General features: G+C 44.6%; 1 protein-coding gene across 1 annotated transcript in view; it reads left to right on the forward strand.

The window, feature by feature from the left end:
• nalcn (sodium leak channel, non-selective) overlaps nucleotides 1–17,291 on the forward strand; it is a 60,886-nt gene that overhangs the window by 11,602 nt on the left and 31,993 nt on the right. The window contains exons 11-13 of the mRNA XM_047047769.1: nucleotides 3,621–3,707; nucleotides 13,199–13,333; nucleotides 14,494–14,661. Coding sequence (XP_046903725.1) covers nucleotides 3,621–3,707; nucleotides 13,199–13,333; nucleotides 14,494–14,661 — 390 coding nt within the window. The remainder of the gene's footprint in view (nucleotides 1–3,620; nucleotides 3,708–13,198; nucleotides 13,334–14,493; nucleotides 14,662–17,291) is intronic.

Consider the following 17,291-nt stretch of genomic DNA (forward strand, 5'->3'; position numbering starts at 1 on the left):
CTCAGAGTGGCATGGAGTGGAATGGCGTGGCGCCTGAGGAGTTGGCACAGAGCAGAGCTGGCAGACTGAGAGAGGCCGACACTAAGACTGGGAGGCCCTGGGCCCTTTGCTCCCTTTAGGACTCTGAACCGGAGAGCGGGAAAGAGAAAGGGAGGGGGGCCAGTCTGAGAAAAGACAAGAGAGGGAAGGGAGAGAGGGAGGGAAGCTGAGAAGTGAGGAAGAGAACGAGAGAGAAGGAGACACAAGAGTTTAAGGTGGGATGGGGAAGAAGAGGACAAGGGAAAAAGGGGAGAAACCGAACATGAGAATAGATTGAAAAGAACAATAGAATGGGACTGTTTATCCTGATTGGAATGTGTGTGCCAGATCAAGCATGGAGAGCCACAGCAGGTGTTGGGTACACCCAGGTCAATCATCAACACCTGAACCCATCACCTGAATGAGAAGATGTGTCAGGATGGTAAAGGTTCCCCTGACTACATAGGTTTCTTTCTTTAGACGTCGCTGAAAAATGTTGTCAGTGGAAATGAGGTGTTTGTTAAAGAAGGCCATTGCCTTCCTCTGCAGCCGAGATGAATGCGTTCTGTATTTGTAATGGGGTTTTGCTCAGCGGACAGAGACGGAGGCTTTCTTGTGGCTCATTTTATTCTCTAAGAGATAACACAGCTTAGAAGGTGAAATAAAAAAGCTTAGGAAAACGGTGACTTCTGAACCTTTGAGCACAGAGGAAAGACAGGGAAAATAAATATTTTTCTAGTTTTCACAAGAACACAAGAAGAATATAATGCACTTAATTTCCAGGCAGATACAGTATGAGAACTGCCTTGTAGCAGGTTGCATGTGGAATGTATTTTGTAAGAGCTAGGTATTGATATTTCCTTTCTCTCGTATGAAGAAATTGTTTATATTCGGGCTGATGCCCCTAGCACTGAAGCAGTGTTGCGACCTTGAAAACAATTAGGCTGTTCTGTCGCTATCAAATTTAATTATAATCACATTGTCACGCCCCAATCTTTTATTTAGAGGGAAAAAGCAATTAGCTGAAGCGTTGCAGCGAGCTGTCAGTCACGGGGCTTGAACACTGCTTCTTCTGATCAGGAGTAGATCCTGGGGGATGCAACAGTCTCCTGTCACACACACACACACACACCCCCACACACACACACACAAACAAAGACACACACGCAGTCAGTTACTACAGTAGTCCCTGTGGAGGAAGCCTTTGAAAACACTTTGATCTCATAAAAGTGAACAGATTTCAGCATCCAAATTCATACAGTACCAGGAACCAAAAAGTATTTTTTTTTCCAAGAGGCTGACCTATTGTAAGAACCCTTCAGGGCAAATCTGTGTACCAAGGTGACTGTCTGGGCAGATCAGACCCTGGGACCACAAACTACTGAGCACAAAAAAGAAATGGCAAAGGCCATTCATGTACAGTAATGATATTCCAGTAACCTTTTAGTCTGTTACAGTTGATGGCATAACCTTGTTTAATTTATTTAATAAAACAATTCAAGGCATTTGTCTGGTGCTCTTAAAGTTAAACATGGGGTTGGAGCTAATTAGAAAACTGGCAAATGTCAGTTATTATGTTAATGTTTATAAGGTAGTCAGAATAATAGACTCAACTCTTGTTCACCTTTTGGTTAGAAGATAAGATACATGAAAATCTGTTTAGTCGGCTGAAGGGTTTTACTGGAGAACATTCCTAGCTGATTTCACAGTGAGAGGTTGGCATTCAAGAAGATGAGTAAACAGTGCTGGGTATTGGGGTTGATTGAAAGGTTGGAAAACAAACTCAATCAAACTCAATAGATTTTATTTGTTTATGTTTATGTGTTCAGTTATGGTTGTGTAAAGCTTCCCAAGAAAATATATTCAAGTGACCACCATAATCGATACCCGAACAATGTGTTCTTTTGAAGCTTTTCACAAACCATAACTTAGCACATAAAATGTTGCATTGTTTCTTACTCCTATAATATATTTTAAAAATGTATTTACAAAAAAACTAGAGGATTGTAGCCGTAGGATACAGTTAGCGATTAAGCACTAACTGTCGAAGGGGGAGCAAGGCAAGAAGCCTCCAATCTATCAGTTGAAATTTGTAATCGATCGATGATTGCATCAAATTGCATGAACCAAGGAGGGAGCCCCGGGTTAGAGTGTGCAGCACTAAGTCTAAGGCCTGGGCTCTTTTTACTGTCTCTCTTTCCAGCTGTCTATAAAAATAGGCTAAAAAGGCCAAATACATCTTAAAACAAACTTCAGTTCAAACTAGTTCACATATACAATTTAGCTAGCTAATCAGTAGGCTAGTGCATGTTAGCTTGCTGTCTTTTCCATTTTCTTTCACCAAACTGATGGCAAGACATTAACGGTGGGAACAATAGGAATTTTATCGACTAACAAATCAGACAACAAGCCACAAATGTAATTCTGCAGTAGCTGCCCTCGTCAGTAAGTGAGTGATTTACAGCTATGAGTTCATATAATTCCATTAATCATGATTATTCTAGCATCGTAAGCAAATTTCTTATATCTATGAAGGGTCATTTAGAATTAGTATATGTCAAATAAACTTTCTAACTAAATGCTGCAGTGGTGATTACCCTATATTACCCACATTGATATCACAGATATCCCTACTGAGTGAGCTGTAGAGCTTAGTGCGCAATAATAGAGCTAGGCAGAATACTGCATATTTAAAAGGATACAGCTTGTAATAGTTATAACTATTACATTTAATAATATTAAATAGAAAAAACGAGTTACATATGTGTTTATTATTATTATTATCCCTGGGGGTTATACAATGTGAGTTGACATTGACGATGGCTATGTGATTTGTGAAAATATTAACAGTAGTTTTGTGGGATTAAGTTCCAACCAAACCATAGCTAACAGCCGCGTTCATAATACATGCACTGCACTACTTCTCAAATACATATCACAACAATTCCATAATAAAACACATAATTACATTTTTCCTAAATTGTGTCACAGAATGTTGCAATGGGGCCTAACATTGTATCATTATGACAGTATATTCCATTATCCATGTTCTGTTCATCTGCCTGCTGTCAGATAGGCCTACATTGCCAAACTCTGTTTCTGGCCCTGCATGTGTTGATGGTTGGCCACAGAGCAGCATTGTGGAACTGTTGAACACACACAGTAACAGTCAGTCAGACATCATTAACATGCAGGACCTACAGACTAGCTCTGATAACCTGGTACAGCTACAGGCTAGTTCAGACAACAATCTGGGTGCATGTTGCATGTTTCACAAGGAATAGTCCATGCCTTCTGGTTGGTCAAAGTTAGTAACCCTTGTCTTTGTTAATGTGTACTTTTAAACTGAATGACCTGTGTTGAAAGCATGTACATCCACTTTTTGATCATGAACATGATAACTATTCTTCTTGAATGTTGGACTTGGTGACCTTGTGTTCACAGATGCATTATGAAGACCCTGTCCGAAGGGTGTATCTACCCAAGTTACACCCACCGTGTATGATGAGGGCTCCTTGTGGTGTGTGTGTGTGTGTGTGTGTGTGTATGTGTGTAGTCTCTCACATCCCTCACATCCCTCACATCCTGTCTCTGTGTCGCAGATGTTCCACGAGGACGCGGCTGGAGGATGGCAGCTTGTAGCTGTGGACGTCAACAAACCCCATGGCCGTGCGCCTGCATGCCTCCAGGTACACGCACGCACACAAGCACACACACACACTAAGGTGTCAGACTGAATACAATGCAAATTTGGGGGAAGTGAGAGATATGCCCCGGGGTTTGAGAACAATCAAAATAACCATTTCATTATAATGCGAAGTGACAGAATGCATAATCTCAGTGTCTGTGCAATACTATAATAACATATAATATGTTAATACTATAACACACACACACCTCCTTTTGTCCACATGTTACCGTGACTTTGAGTGTCAAGTGACTTCCTCTGCCTGTGACAACACAGCAGCCCTTGTGTCTCATGTGCAGAGCACCTCCAATGACAGATGCGATGCAAATGACATCTGAACGACGGGGCTGCAGTGCTGGCTCCTGGTCGGAGGAGGGACCTAAATGGTCGAGCTTTAAAGATAAGCTGAAAGCAGCAGGCGGTGTGTACAGCTGTCCCAATGTTGATAGGACTGTGAAGTAAAAGACCAAGCTCTCCCTGTGGGGAGGAGGGATGGAGCGAGAGAGAGAGAGAGAGAGAGAGAGAGAGAGAGAGAGAGAAAGAGAGAGAGAGAGAGAGAGAGACAGAGAGAGTGAGAGAGAGAGAGAGAGAGAGAGAGAGAGAGAGAGAGAGAGAGAGCGCATCATTAAGTCTCTATTATTCTCAGCAAAGTGTGTGCCCCTGGGCTTCATCAGTTGGAGCTAGGGGATAGAGATAACCAAAGGGATGTCAGGGGACTGGCCTCCCAGGGAGTTTACTCACAATGACATCATCAGTCTCCTCACAAGGAAAAAATCTAATAATAAAGACTCAAATATTGACACTTTGAATGTCCTATTTGTTGATTGAAGACAGAAACACTGACATCTCTGTGAGTCATACGTCACTAGAAATCATCAAGTCTTTTTAGCTTCTGATAAGGAATTAGTCTTTTAAACTTGTTGCCCATATTGTGACGGCTGATTTGTTTGTGTAGTATAGTATAGATATACACTTTCATAAGAATTGAGTAAAGAGAAGCTCCTCATTAGAATAGTTTTATTTTAAATAAATTAAAACATTGTGCCTGGCTGCATTTCAAGGCTACACCCACAACAGTGAAATAATTATGATTTAATCACATCATTTGTACTGCTTTAGTCTTTGCACATATATTAATTAAGGACAGACTATTGATTTAATTATTTATCATATCACATTGATCTTGCTTTCATCTCTGTAGTGGTCCAAATTAATATCCCCTTGAAAAAGACTCAGAGCATCATAATGGATTTTGTGATGCAGTCTGGAGGCCACAAAACAAATGGTGGATTGTGTGAGTGAGGTTTTCAGTGCCACATCAACCAATGATGTGTCACCCCTTAACTTACTCAGACCAAGAAAAACACACTCATAAGACAGAGAGGTGGTCAGCTCTTCCCCTGGGTCCCCCACTCTCTCCCTTTGCCTGTCCTGTAATTGAAGGCCATATTATTTCCCTGATGTCAGCTCCTTGACTGTTAAGCCTCTCCCATGAATGCTGAAATATCTACTCCCTGAAAATCTAGATTGGGCAAAGAGAGCAGAGAGAGATAAGAAAGACAAACAGAAAGCAGTGTGCGTGCCTGTGCAGGATATTAAGTGTGGGCGGACTTTGGCAGGCTCTAGATGATTTTCAATGTTTAGGTTTGGCAGGTGGGCACCTCAGAAGGACAGACCAGTTTAGTCCAAGCAGGCAATCTCAGTTGAAATGAGTGTTCTTCTATTGATTTATCTTGATTATTTAACATGTTGGGGACCTAACATATTAGAGAATAGATTATTATTGGTATAGCACAGATTAAGCAGCTAATGTACCCACAGATCATTATAAATGTATATCCATGGTACCATCCAGAGCTCTTGGATATGCCTACTAACTCATTAACTAGAGAGGGTACAATTTCTGGGGAAATTGTGGGGTGTGCTTGTGTCAGTGGAAGAGGGGTCAAATCCTAATTGGCTATATTTTCCTGGTATTTCGTCCTTAATGGCAATCAATAGACCCAGGCTATCTACCCTACATACCCAACTTTCTCAATATTCACGATATTTTCAAATGTTACATTGTTGTCAAAATGATTGCAATATTATCGCTAATATTCGATATATTGCCCAGCTCTTCCTCTATCATAGATTGTATGAGGTTTTCGTATCTCTGGCCGGGTAAGTAGAGCTCGTTAGACTGCTAACTGTTAGAAGAACGAAGGGGAGCCCACTTGTCTAGCAGATTAAGACATGTTCATAGGCACCTAGCAAAAAGTTGCCTCAACTTCCCTAGACTTTAAGCTATGGTTCTGAGTACCTAGCAAAAAGTAACCTCTACTTTATATTACTAGACTTTTATCTACAGTATTTATGCTGAGGGCTCGCTGATATTGCTGTCTGTCTAACTAGCAGGTCGTATCTATGGGTTGTTGCTAACGTGTGCTGACGTTGTGGCGTATAGGCTTGCACTGAAGTGGCTAGCAAACTAGCTAGCATTCAAGGCACTTTTTGCCACAAAAACATGGTATTCTCTTAAACCATGCAACGGAACGTAAAATCCAATTCAACCAACGCAATCGTGACCAAGACAAACATTTTGACACAGACATTGTCTATATCGTGCCAAAACCGATGGATGAGTTAGGGTGGGAAAATAAATAATAAATAATTGCATATGTGAGATAACATAGTGTGTGCCTTGCTGACACAAGCACACCCAATTAACCTATGTACGTCTTTATCACAAATGTAAGGAGCTCTCTGAGGTTGACTGGCAAGCCTTACTTTCTTCAAGAGTTTTGTCAGGCGTTTTTCATCCCACTCCTGGTATCTCTCAAAGGGTAGGACCGCACAGAGCAGAAGACAGCCATAGTGGTTTGGAAAGTCCTGGCTTTGTTTGTTCAGCTTGTGTTCCTCCTTTGGTGTCAGCGTGAGAATTTTAATTCCAGGGTGGATATCAGTCATGACATTTCATCCATTCGTTCTGCTCTTTCGTCGAGTTCCATTGAAGTGATGCCTTTGTGGGTTGCACGTGTTACAAGGGGGGGCTGGAGGACGGAGTTTGGTTTGCTTCTCTGAGCCTATGACGTCATTGACTATTCTACCACCAGTAACTTTAATGTTTGTCTGCCTGTCTGTCTGTCTGTCCCCAATGAGCAGCAGCAGGTGTAGATGGCAGGTAATTGGTCAGCCACCTGTTCCTGCTGGAAGACAGAAATAAACAGAAGGTTTGCCCTGCCCCTACTGAGCTGGTGGTAAAGTCTCACCACACTGGCTAATACCCAACCGTCTAGACCCTTAACCAAGCCAAGCCATGACCTGATCAGACAATACTTGGTCAATCCAGCCCAGCCCTGCTCTCTCTAGTCTAGCCTTGTCTAGCCTACATCAGAACACAAGAATCCCTATCATAAACCCTCACCATATGCCCCAAGGCAGCCACCAAGAATAAGGGAAGCACAGTTCTATTGGAACACTGCACATCTGTAGTTGTCAAGCTGGTGTGGATGGTGTGGGGTGTTTTTGTTGTATTTTCTGTAGCATGTTTCCATATTGGAGGACCACTAGGCTTCAATGTCATGGTTAGTAGAATATTCAGCAGAGAGAGGAGAGGACCCTTTCCAAACCATAGATTACCAGAGGCTAATTAGTCTTGATGTCTTCTCCCTCAGGCCTCATACAGACTAACCATAATACTAATCAGTCCCTAGGGTTCTCTAGACCCATTATCCCGGCTGTTCACTGCCCTCTCTCTGCACTGGAGGCTAGACACCATGAACCACATTAGGAAATGTCTTCTTCATCAACATTTTGTCGGAACGATTTGACTTGAAAAGGGAGCTCCTCTTTTCGGCACATCAATGTAAACTTCCCACACGAATCTTGCTACGGAATCTAATTTCAAATGCGTTCAATGAACCAGCTAACCCCCTGCAAAAGGCTAGTGCCCCACCTTTGTAAACTCTGGACCGGAGGGGAATAATTTAGCTATTTTCTATTATCAACACGATTCCTCCAATAAAGGAAAGAAAATAAAACATGGCTGGATCGTCCATCACCCAGCTCTCCCTCGCTTCCCATCCTTGTAGCTTCTTCCTCACTTCATACTGTACTTTTTTGTCTTCTCTCTGTCATTCAATATGTATGATGGACACGTTTTGATCATTCTCACCGCTCGCTTTTAGCTTGCTATTCTCGTGGACATAAACTCAGATATAAGTGGAGCAGTTACACAAGGCTCTGTGTTATGACGGTTCCTGTGTGAAGATTCACACCTACCAACTATGCCAGCTCTAGTGCTGTGCTTGGTGCTGTTTGCCAGTTTCGAGTGTTTATCCCCATTGGCATAAATGTGGAAACAGACGAAGCGCGGCCTATGAAGATGGTCTGAGAGATTGACTGACTGACAGGATCACCTGGGAGATGGAGGATGACAATCCTGGATGCCCGCATTGGCCCATTCTGCTCCTTCTAGAAGGGTTGAAACTGCTACATAGCGTGGAGGGGTAAAAGAAAGGACAGAGGGGAGAGAACCATCTGTTTTGTTTGTGCTGTGTTGATATTGTGATTCACTTAAAAAGATAGCGCAAGGGAGTCAATATTTGCCCACAACTGTAAACATCGATTAAATCGTTTGACCAGACCATTTTTCTTGACTGGTCTGTGTTCAAGTAAATATTTGTGTGAGCTGTTTACTACCTGGGACATGTTAAAGAAGGCTATGGAGGTGTTCTTTATTGTAATATCAGACAGAATAATGACAGGTTGTCGCATTTCTGCCAAACCCAGCCACTAATTGTGTCAGAGGCATCAGCACCTGTCTCAACGTGTGCGTGTGTTTGAATGCGACGGTATGACGGTTACTTGCATCAACACCTGGCCTTTCAAAGGCACAGGAGACTCACATCTGACAAGCGAGGAATCAAATCAAATCAAATCAAATTTATTTGTATAGCCCTTTTTACACGCAAGCATGTCACAGAGGGCTTCACATGCGCCCATAGAACTGCCCCTCAACCAACCTAAACCCTCAAGGAAGACAAGGAAAAACTCCCAGAAAAACTCCCACCGGGAGAAAAAATGGAAGAAACCTTGGGAGGAGCAATTCAGAGAGGGATCCCCTCCTCCAGAGACGGTTGGTAAGAGAGAGGAGCAGAACACAAGCTAAACATAGTCATACAGTGTCAATGGGTTTTGAAACACCAAAATCCATTGTTCGGCTTTATAGACGTTGGATGGGACCGGGAAACTCGCTGTTGGCCGTCATGGAGACTGGATTCCGGGTGACGACCTGGTTCAGCGTTGGCAGACCGACGACCAAGCAGGTCCTGACAGCTCAAACCCCCCACACCACAGGGAATGTGTGGGGGGGGGGACAGAGAGGAGAGCAGGGATTAGAGAATGCCAGGAGCAGCTAACAGTTACAGTCAAAATAGAATGAGATCCCCACCGGTCAAGTGTGGACTAGTGCAGCAATTTAACAGAGCAAAAAGGGTATTTGATGCAGCCCCACACACCAAAACAACGACAGCCCCCCTCAGTTGGAACATGAAATCTGTTCCAGGGGAAAGAACTCTAAAGTAGGTTATACTTATACGAATAAGGATGAAAACAGCCAGTCCCCCGTTGTCTCCAACTAGTAATAAAAAACTATAACAGTAACAATATACAGCAACGGAACTATAATAATAATAATACTAACAATATACAGTAACAGGTTTACTTTATTTGTAACATCTAGCTGGGCAATGTGAACATAAGCTATAATTAAAATTTAAAAGTTACATGTGATACACACATAGGCAAGCACACATCCCAGGTTTACATAGAAAGTACACACATACTTCCCTTTAACAATCATAGAATTGACTAAACAAGAACGTTTTTAATCTAGTTTTAAATGTCGAGACAGTATCAGCTTCCTTAATTGAGATGGGTAATTTGTTCCAAAGAAGAGGTGCTCTATATGAGAACGCCCTACCTCCAGCAGTTTTTTTCTTAACTTTGGGTATTACCAGATAGCCGGCATTTTGAGATCTTAGAGACCTTGCGGGGCAATAGGGTGCAAGGAGACCGGAGAGGTACAGTGGTGCCAATCCATGCAGAGATTTGTAAGTTAGTAGTAGAACTTTGAAATCAGCTCTGGCTTGGATAGGGAGCCAGTGTAAAGAGATAAGAGTCGATGTTATATGATCAAACTTTCTAGTTTTAGTCAATAGTCTAGCAGCAGCATTTTGCACCCGCTGTAAGTTTTTTAGGTAGGTAATTGGGAGGCCAGAGAACAACACATTGCAGTAGTCCAATCGGGACGTAACAAAAGCATGTATTAGTTTTTCAGCATCATCCTTTGAGAGGAATTTTCGTATTTTGGCAATATTACGTAGATGGAAAAATGCTGTTCTGGTGATTTGCTTAATATGGTACTCAAATGAAAGGTCTGGGTCCATTGTGACTCCCAGATTTTTTACCAGCTGGCTTTGAGATACTTTGACGCCATCTAAGTCTAAGGTTAGATGGGATAAATTATTTCGGTGTTTTTTCGGACCAAAAATTTGAACCTCGGTTTTATCCGAATTAAGAAGAAGGAAATTTGCAGTCATCCAAGTTTTCAACCCGGAAACACAGGTTTCCATAGCATGTGGAAATTCTCCCGGCTTTATAGACATGTATAGCTGAGTATCATCTGCATAGCAGTGAAAATCTACCCCAAAACTTCTAATTATGTTTCCTAAAGGCAACATATAGAGTGAAAATAACAGAGGGCCTAAAACTGAACCCTGTGGTACTCCGTATTTTACAATGGAGCTCCTGGATGAGCAACCATCATAGTGGACATATTGTGATCTATCAGATAGATACGATCTGAACCACTGAAGTGAAGTACCAGAAATCCCAACATAGTTCTCCATACGTTCCAGGAGAATCTCATGATCTACAGTGTCAAAAGGCTTTGTCACGTCCAATCAGAGTCAGGGAGTGTGTGGATGTGTTTGTGTGTGTCCAGCCCCCGGAGCAAGACGATTTATTTTCCAAAATGGGCCAAAAAGGAAGAATCAAATGGCAAGAGAGCGCCATCTTGTCTCTCAATAAAGGCTGTGAAATGGATTCTGACATCCTGCACCCATATTTGATACGCAAGTGCCATCAGCCACCTCTGCTCAACTAGGCCACATCGCCGTGGGAACAGTGACAGTGTTGTTTCCTTAAGTGTCTCTTCTCTTTAGTCATACTGGGAGAGAAAACGGAAACAGACTGGAAGGAGTGGTGGCACAGGGGAGAGGCGGCTGCGTCTCTGAGGTTGACTGATAGATTACCTCGTTCTCTAGACATTCATCGAACAGAGCAACATAGCAACAAACTGTTAGTCATAAAAAGTGAATGTGTCTGGCAACGTGCACACACACACATCCACACGTACCCCCAGGAAGCTAAAATACCCCGGGGGGAGAACGTCTGGTAGCTGAAAATGTCAAAAGGCTTTGTCACGTCCAATCAGAGTCAGGGAGTGTGTGGATGTGTTTGTGTGTGTCCAGCCCCCGGAGCAACAAGCGCTGGTCCAGCATGGAAGGAGCCAGAAGCCTTGGAGACAACCTTTTCCCTATTACCTTGTCTTTTCATTCCTGCCACTCCTCTCTTTCCCTGCCTTCTGCCTATTGTCCTCCACAAATACATCTTCCCTTTGTGTTCCTTAGGTAGCCATTTAGTATCTGCCCCCCCCCCTCCCTCTTTCTGTATTGATTTGAGAGACTTTGGAAGAGAAGTCCAAAAATGTTTTGCTTGCTCCTCATCCTCTTAATCATCTGCAATCACGCCACAATAGTTTGTTTCTCTGAGGTTGAGTTGTTGCAGTAGTTTGTCTGTAGGCTGATAGTAGGTGTTCATGAAGTGGTTGACCCTGTGATGATTCAAGTCACCACAGAGGGTTCCAGCCCAGTGTGTTGTAATGTACCAGTTTGTAACCCAGTAGGCGTGTGTCTGGTGTGTGTGTGTCTGGTGTGTGTGTCTGTTGTGTGGGGGTCTTATCTCAGCTTCTCCAGAAGACTTCCCAGCTGGCCTCATCCCTGGGGTCCCACTCTCTCTCTGCCTGATCTTTTCCAAGAGATAGCCACCGGCTTCACTGGTGTTACTGAGACAGTGTTTTTCAAGTGCTGCCACAGTAACAAGTTTTTAACAAGTTTATCTTTTCTTGAGTGTTTGTGTGTGTGTGTGTGTGTGTGTGTGTGGGAGTGTGTCCGTACGAGCGTGTGAGTGGCAGTGGTCCCGATTCCCGAGGAGAGACATTTTCTCTCAAAATTGGCACTCTTCATCTGTTTCTCAGATATTCATTTGCTTCTCTCTCTCTTTCCCCTCTCTCTCTCTCTCTCTCTCTCTCTCTCTCTCTCTCTCTCTCTCTCTCTGTCTCTCTCTCTCTCCCTCTCTCTCTCTCTCTCTCTCTCTCTCTCTCTCTCCCCCTCTCTCTCTCCCCCTCTCTCTCTCCCCCTCTCTCTCTCTCTCTCTCTCGTTCTCTGCCTCTCTTTCTCCATTGATCTCTCTGAGTGTCTCTCATGCTGGGTGAGATGCCACCACCCACACACACAAGCTGATATCATATATACCCTGTCGTCTGACAAACAACATAACAAGCCTGCTGCCTCCCATCTCTATCGCAAGAGATTGAAATCACACCAATCTTGGGATTCCTCTCTATAATAATAATAAATAAAAAAAACAGGACGTGTTTTGAAATGGACAACAGCGATACAGCAAAACAGGTTGACTCATTAGGTTGCGCATGTCACCTCCACATTCCTCTCGAGTCATGATGGTGTCCGGTCCGAGTGGTCCTTTCAGACATGCAATATGCGGTCTGCTCTCCTAGGAAATCTCACCGTACATCCTTCCACACTTCCCCTCTTCTGTCTGGGAACACGCTGATCAGAGCCCTCCATCTCTCTCTCTCTCTCTCTTCTCTCTCTCTCTCTCTCTCTCTCTCTCTCTCTCTCTCTCTCTCTCTCTCTCTTTCTCTCTCTCTCTCTCTCTCTCTCTCTCTCTCTCTCTCTCTCTCTCTCTCTCTCTCTCTCTCTCTCTCCCCCCTGTCTCTCTCTTTCTCTCACTTCCTCTCTGACTCATGAAAGGTGTCGACTGTTGATTGTTTTACATTCCCTGCCGTGTTGCTACCGGCCCCCTTTGCCTGACGCCATCTCCAATAAGAATCAGCTTCTTCAGGCATTGCACTCCCCTATCTACATGGAAATATTGATGTTATTGATATTGGCCGCGTTTCCCGGATTCGTTAAGAAGCTCTTCACGCTAAGAGCTTCTTAGGAACGTTCTAAGAGCGTTCTAGAGCGCTTTTAGAACGTTCCTGAGAAGATCTCAGCGTGAAGAGCTTCTTAACGAATCCGGGAAACGCGGCCATTGATTGTTGTCTGTCTGCGTGGCCGAGGCGGAGTAGAGGCCCATGCAGTCAGCGTCAACAGTAAAACAAACGTTGAGATATTCCCCTGGTTGGGATGTGTGTTTCCACAGCAACTGATGCGCTCCTCGGTGTTCCACATGTTCATCCTGAGCATGGTTGCCGTGGACGTCATTGTTGCCGCTAGCAACTACTACAAGGGAGAAAACCATCGGCAAAAGTATGACGAGGTGTTCTACTTGGCGGAGGTACGTCTGTCCTATTTCTCTGGTCTCCTCTGGTCGTCACTCTCCTTCCCTCCCCTTCTCCCTCCCACCCATCTTGCTTCTCCATTATCCTTCCTCCTTTCTCCACCCTTCACCTGCTGCTCAGTACTCCTCTGCCCACCCATCCCATCATCGCATATCCTTTCTCCCTATGCCCCCTGGCTTTCATCTTTTGATCTCCTCGGTTTCTCTCCCTCCTCCGATCTCCACCCTTCTTACCCCTCGCTTGCCCCTCCCTTCCCTCTCTCACTGTCTCTCTTTCTTGCTCTCCCTCACCCATACACACACGTACAAGCACACACACACACACACACACCTGTTCTCACACACTTATGCTCACACACTCACTGACTGGCACACATACACACAAGCACACACTCACACAAACATGCTCTGACACACGAACGCACACACTCTTACTGGCACACACAAACACCTGTCTGCCTGGCTCTGTCGATGCCATCAGTATGCAGCTGCAAGAGCAGGAACAAAGACAGGGAGAAGAGGGGTGCCTCCCTCCCCTCCCTCCCTCCCTCCCCCCCTCCCTCCCCCCCTCCCTCCCTCCCCCCCTCCCTCCCCCCCCCCTCCCTCCCTCCCTCCCTGCCCCACCCCCCCTCCCCCCCCCTCCCTCCCTCCTTCCCTCCTTCCCTTCCTCCCTCCATCTCTGCCTCTCTCCGTCCTCCTACTCTTTCTCACAGCTGAATGGGGGAGATAAGAGCGGGGAGATACCACACACGGTATTCTCTCTCTTTGCTCGCTCTTTCCATATCTCTGTGCATCGATGGAATGACTTGTGAGTGCTGGTTGTGAAGGGAGAGGTGCAGAGGATGGTTGTTGATGGTTAGTGAAATGCAGGATACACACACACACACACACAAGTATCCTTACACTATTCTCCATTAGTCATGTTTCCCTCTTTTCTTTGTATTAGCCTGAGGTCTGTTTGCTAAGCTACAAGCAGGATGAGATAGAGACCAAACGAAAGAGAGCTTTGCTACTAGGGTACTTGCAGTGACCTCAGAAAGAGACAGTCGCACATGCAGGGGAACGCGACATCACAGGGATAACCCCAGACCTGGTGGTGCACGCTGCCACTGTTCCCAGATGGCGTTGTAACATGTTGTGACCTCTGAACCCCCCAGGTGGCATTCACCGTTCTGTTTGACCTGGAGGCTCTCCTGAAGATCTGGTGTCTGGGATTCACAGGCTACATCTCCTCCTCCCTGCACAAGTTTGAGGCTCTGTTAGTGGTGGGCACCACCCTGCACATCTACCCTGTCCTCTATCACTCCCAGTTCACCTACTTCCAGGTAGGCTGCATGTACACACACACACACACTTGTTTGTTTTTCTATCCTAGTGGGGCCCAACCATTCACTTCCATTCAAATGTTCGTTATCTCTAACCACTAACCCTAACCTTAAACTTTAATGTAGTTATAACACCGTTTAGAACACTACCTCTCAAAACCCCTGCATTTAAAATGATGGGGCCCTGCTAAACGTTTTTCAAAACGTTTCAGATTTCACTCTACTTGTGAGGACATTTGGTCCCCACAAGGGTACTTAAACAAGACCACACATACACTCACACATAGTTTGGAGTGGAAAACAGTATAAGTAGTGTGTAAACACGCCGACACAGACACACACACACATACATTTTGCAGTGGAAATGAATTCAAAGCGATTGACTGATGATCTCGATTCCTCCAGAAATGCTCAGCTCAGGGACGAACGCTGGTGCCTGTGAATGCGTTGAGGCCATATCTCAGCCTTGTTGGCCCTGTGACCGTGCTTTGATGAATATAAATCGATCAATTAATCTCTCACCACCATTTTATTCAATCACTTGTTCTTCCACTCAACCCTAGCCTGACACAGAATGACTAACACTGATTAATCCCAATGTTCTAGTTTAATTCATGTGTCTGTCTTCACTACTGAATCTATGTATTTTTCTTTACTCCATACTATTTTCGAAGTTCTACTATTCTCCGTATAAGTATACTACGGTAGTTCTTAAGTCCTACAGTTTCACTACTAATTCTACTGTTCGCTGACATGCCATATTCAGGTTCCCCTGCTATCCATGCCATACTAAATTCCCTGTTCTACAGAATATCGTACTTTTATCCTGTTATCCTGTTCTGCATACCACTCTGCTGTCCTGTCATATCTACTACATGAAATCTTACTAGTTAGAGACTAGATACTAGTTAGATACTAGGTACTTAACTAGTTATCCTATATTAGCACTCCTAATGTGCTCGCTACTCCACTGCGGTTAGCCTTTCTGCTTCACATTTACATTTACATTAGTCATTTAGCATTTAGCTTCACTAGATATCCTGCTCTAACGCTGCTGTTCGTCAGACTTTACTTCATAGTACTTTCTCCAAACATTATACTGTATCTATTATTCCTACAGTTGTCAATTCCAGCAAAATATCCCACTTCCTCTGCTCCATGTGTCCAAATGTGATTAATGTGATGTGTATGCGTTCCCCAGACCTTCTCTAAACATAAACAGGTCTAATAATGTGTGCTGTTGCCGTGGTGCCACAGTGTGTGTGTGTATGTGTGTGTGTGTGTTTGTGAACGACAGCTGTTGCGAGTGGCTGGCAGAATCAAACCAGCTCGTGTTGACAAGCCTCATTAAAGACTATAACCTGTGGGGGTGCCACCTCCCCGTGCTCCACATTAGGCAGGAACTCCCCTCACGAGACCAAAGGTTGTAGGTTGACGTCCCAACTTAGCTCCATTCAAATCCTGCATCAGCGGGCGGTAGGTTCAAGTCCCCCATGAGTTGTGCATTCCAATATGCTTCGTCGTGGCAACAACCAGTGTTTACATCAGGAGTAGCTTCTTATCGACCTCCTCTGATCTGCCCTCCAGGGCCGGAATTAAAGCTGAGGGAGTTTCACCGGGAAAGGTCAGCTTGGATGTATTGTCATCCTGTCTGGTCAAAATGCCACACACCTTCTCTCATACCCAAACACACACGCGGTACACACACACACAGATAGACACGCACACATTTCTAATCATGCCGTGTCGCTTCTTCTTGCTTCGTGTAGAATAAAATCGCATGATTACAAAGGTGGCATCGGGAACCCATCGCACGCTGACTTGTTCCACATGAGTGTAGGGCAGGTTACAGAGCTGGCACAAACAGAGGAGACACAACACAGCAGAACTCTTTCCCGTGTGATGAAACCTGAAGAGGCATTTTGTGTCACAATGTCAGATGGGAGTCAGATGGCTGAGTGGTGAGGGAGTCAAGCTAGTAATCTGAAGGTTGCCAGATCGATTCCCCGCCGTGCCAAATGACGTTGTGTCCTTGGGCAAGGTTTTTCACCCTACTTGCCTCGGGGGTAATGTCCCTGTACTTACTGTAAGTCACTCTGGATCAGAGCATCTGCTAAATGACTAAATGTAAAATGTAAATGCCCAATCTCCACTCCCCAACTTTAAACCTAGCCATTTGGTCCAGACCCATCCTTCAGATTTGTTTTATTAGGCTTGTGTTCCCCAGTCCGTACCATCAAACCTAAATATAGAAGAAAGTGAGACCGGCAGCCTGTCAGCACATGTGCATTACATTGATCAGGTCATTGCTCTTTATGCCTTTGACGGGGGCAGATCAAGCAGGTCTGTTTGATATTAGCCTCCACTCTTCGCAGCAGGTGAGGAGATGTCCATTCATGCTGGGTTCCTCTGAGACCCCGAGGAGGGTGGAGGAGGAGGGGAGGATATGAGGATCAATAGCCATTCTCCGCTCCGGATCAAAACCTGACCATGATTCATTGCTCTTCTAGGAGCGTTGTCACCAAAAGCAATTTGGTAAACGCTGCAATGACAAAGCAGCGCGGCTCAGTGTTATTACAGAAGGTGGAGATCAATGATCTTTCAGTCCACATCGATACCTGATCAGTGGC

Source organism: Hypomesus transpacificus, chromosome 23 (genome assembly GCF_021917145.1).
Source record: "Hypomesus transpacificus isolate Combined female chromosome 23, fHypTra1, whole genome shotgun sequence".
Classification (NCBI taxonomy): Eukaryota; Metazoa; Chordata; class Actinopteri; order Osmeriformes; family Osmeridae; genus Hypomesus; species Hypomesus transpacificus.